General features: G+C 43.2%; 1 protein-coding gene across 1 annotated transcript; it reads right to left on the bottom strand.

Annotated features, from left to right (window-relative positions):
- Nucleotides 1-335: 335 nt before the first annotated feature.
- LOC122747747 (40S ribosomal protein S28-like) lies at nt 336-703 on the bottom strand. Its single transcript, XM_043993605.1, has one exon. It carries the CDS (start codon nt 657-659, stop codon nt 336-338), a length of 324 nt encoding a protein of 107 aa, XP_043849540.1. The 5' UTR covers nt 660-703.
- Nucleotides 704-2,457: the final 1,754 nt, after the last annotated feature.

Here is a 2,457-nt window from a genome sequence, read left to right as displayed (position 1 = left end):
GTTGATTAGAAGGATAGGAAAGTAGAAACACAATACAAATCGTCTTAAGTCTAAGCTTAGTCTATATTCCTTATAAAAACTCACCAAACCGAAAAAGGCCACCTTTGGAGAGAGAGTCTGTGCCGTGCCGTCAGGAGTCCCGCCAAGCAGGCAAAAGGCCTCCTCTCGTTCTCTCCACCCCGGAAGTCAAAAAACCCGGCAGGCAGTCTGACATGCGCAGCAGGCGGCCTGTACCCGGCAGGCAGTCTGACATGCGCAGCAGGCAGACTGTTCATCTCCTCCCCAAAAGGGTGGTCCTTGAAAAACTGGCGTCTTTCAGTTATCCTAACCGACTGTTAAAAACTTTCATTTTTTACCACAGGGCCTCCACTGGCGGGTTTCACCACAGCCTCTGGGCCTCTCGTTCGGAGCAGGGTGAGCATGTCTTCCTCCCGCATGGGGCCTTTCATGTTGCAGATGATGGAGCAGCTCATGTCGTCCATGAACTCCACGCACAGCTGGGTGCACTGGCCCTGAGAACCGGTCCGGCCCAGAACTTTGGTGACCCGAGCCAGCTTGATGGGCTGCAGGCGGCCAGTGTCCATGACGGTGGCGGCAAACAGAGGAAAGAGGGAGACGAGAGCAACAACTAGCTTTTTTAACATACACATGATACACATTCAAGTTTAATCTGTATTACTAACATTTTTCCATCACTTTCTTAAATCTAGACAATAAACAAAACAATAAACCAAGCCCTGATATATAGAATTCATTTCAGAGGTATAAAGGCTCATGCTGAAAATTTAATAATTAGCTCTGAGGTGCCCTGGCTCCAATATGCTCCCCCACCCCCACCCCCAATAGCTGCTCTGAAGGTATGCATTATTGGCTGGATTTAAAAGACCACTTGGATCCCTTTTAAATGGAAGTGAACAGTAATAATGAAGGGAATTAAGAAATTGTCTTATTTATGAGGTGACATCTAAAGTATTCAGAAGAAAGTGAAGTGACACATGTAGGTTGTTTTTAGGAAACCATAGAGGAGAGACTAAGTGTCAAGAGGGACAGAGTAGTCAACAAATGTCAAAGGCTGCAGAACAGTCAAGAGGGGTGAGGGCTGAGAAAATGGTAAGGTAACTTGGTAAATAAGAAATGATAACTTTGAGGAGACAGGTTCAGATGAGTGAGGAATAAATAATAAGGAGGTTGAGAACCTGAACCTATAAGAATGGTGGTGTTTCTAAGGGAAATAGTTAGAATTGGAAGAAGAGTGGATTCTTTTTTTGAAAAGAGTTCTGCAGTATAGTTCACAGGCCATTCATGTGTGATTATCCTGTCTTACTTACCCTTTCCCACCAAATAATGAAAGGTTGTTTGGGAATGTTGTACTCACTGCCTATTGTATTACCCTAAGCATAAAGCCCACCTTATAAGAAGGTTCCTGTGGCAGTCATGATATGATCTGTGGAAGTACTGTGTGTGTATATTTGTATGTGTATGTGTCAGTGTTTGGTGGGCAGATGAAGGGTTGGTGGAATTTGGCCTAAACAGTTACCTGGATCAAGTTTTGTTGTTGTTATTGAGTCATTTCAGTTGTGTCTAATTCTTTGTGACCCCATGTGGGATTTCCTTGGCAATGATACTGGAGTGGTTTGCCATTTCCTTATCCAGGTCATTTTATAGATGAGGAACTGATGCACACAGGGTTAAATGACTTGCCCAGGGTCACACAGCTAGTCTGGGTCCAGATTTGAATTCATGAGGATGAATCTTCCTTACTCCAAGCCCAGTGCTTTATTTCTTATGCCACCTAGATACCCCTGGATCAAATTAGGTTGCTTTTATTTGCAGTGAATTAATTCATAGAGTGTGAAGGTACACAATGGCTTAGTTCAAAAGACCTTGTCAGAGTCTTCCTAGAATTTTACAACTTTTTCCTTCAGCTTTCTGTAATGGATATCAGTGCACATGCCTCAGTTATCTTTAGGAAGGTCAATTTGCTCATGCTTTTCATAAGTGCCATAAATGTCCTATGGAAGGGATCCATTTTATTTTGAGGTACACAAAGAAGCTGAATCTATGAGCTCCCTCATTTGCCTCTTTTATAAGAAGCTGAGAACTGACCTTCCATTTAGTTATCATTTCACTCATTTCTTCTCCAGGCTACCTCCTGACTTTCTGGACTTTATACTGTGCCATAGAAACCTCTTCACCCTGGAATCTCACTTCATTCCAGCACTTCATACATTGGAAGAACCTTCCCTGGGGGCCTCTCTCTGACTGGCTCATTCCTTCCTGAACTTCTGTTTTATGGAGGAGGTCCAGGCCAGCTATGTCTTTATTCCTTTCCATCTTTACTGCAGACTTTTTTTTGTCTTTTTTGTCTTTTTTTTTTGGCCAGGTACTCATGCCAGGTCTCTATGACCCTTTCCTTTCTTTTTTCAGGTTCTTTTTGTATGCTGTCTTCCTTTGTTG

This window comes from Dromiciops gliroides, chromosome 3, assembly GCF_019393635.1.
Source record: "Dromiciops gliroides isolate mDroGli1 chromosome 3, mDroGli1.pri, whole genome shotgun sequence".
NCBI lineage: Eukaryota > Metazoa > Chordata > Mammalia > Microbiotheria > Microbiotheriidae > Dromiciops > Dromiciops gliroides.
Note: the sequence above shows the minus strand (reverse complement) of the source record. Positions and strands in the feature narration are given on the sequence as shown.

Excerpts from the sequence above, each read along its gene's own strand:
- LOC122747747 (XM_043993605.1), bottom strand. The coding sequence starts at position 659 with ATGTGTATCATGTGTATGTTAAAAAAGCTAGTTGTTGCTCTCGTCTCC.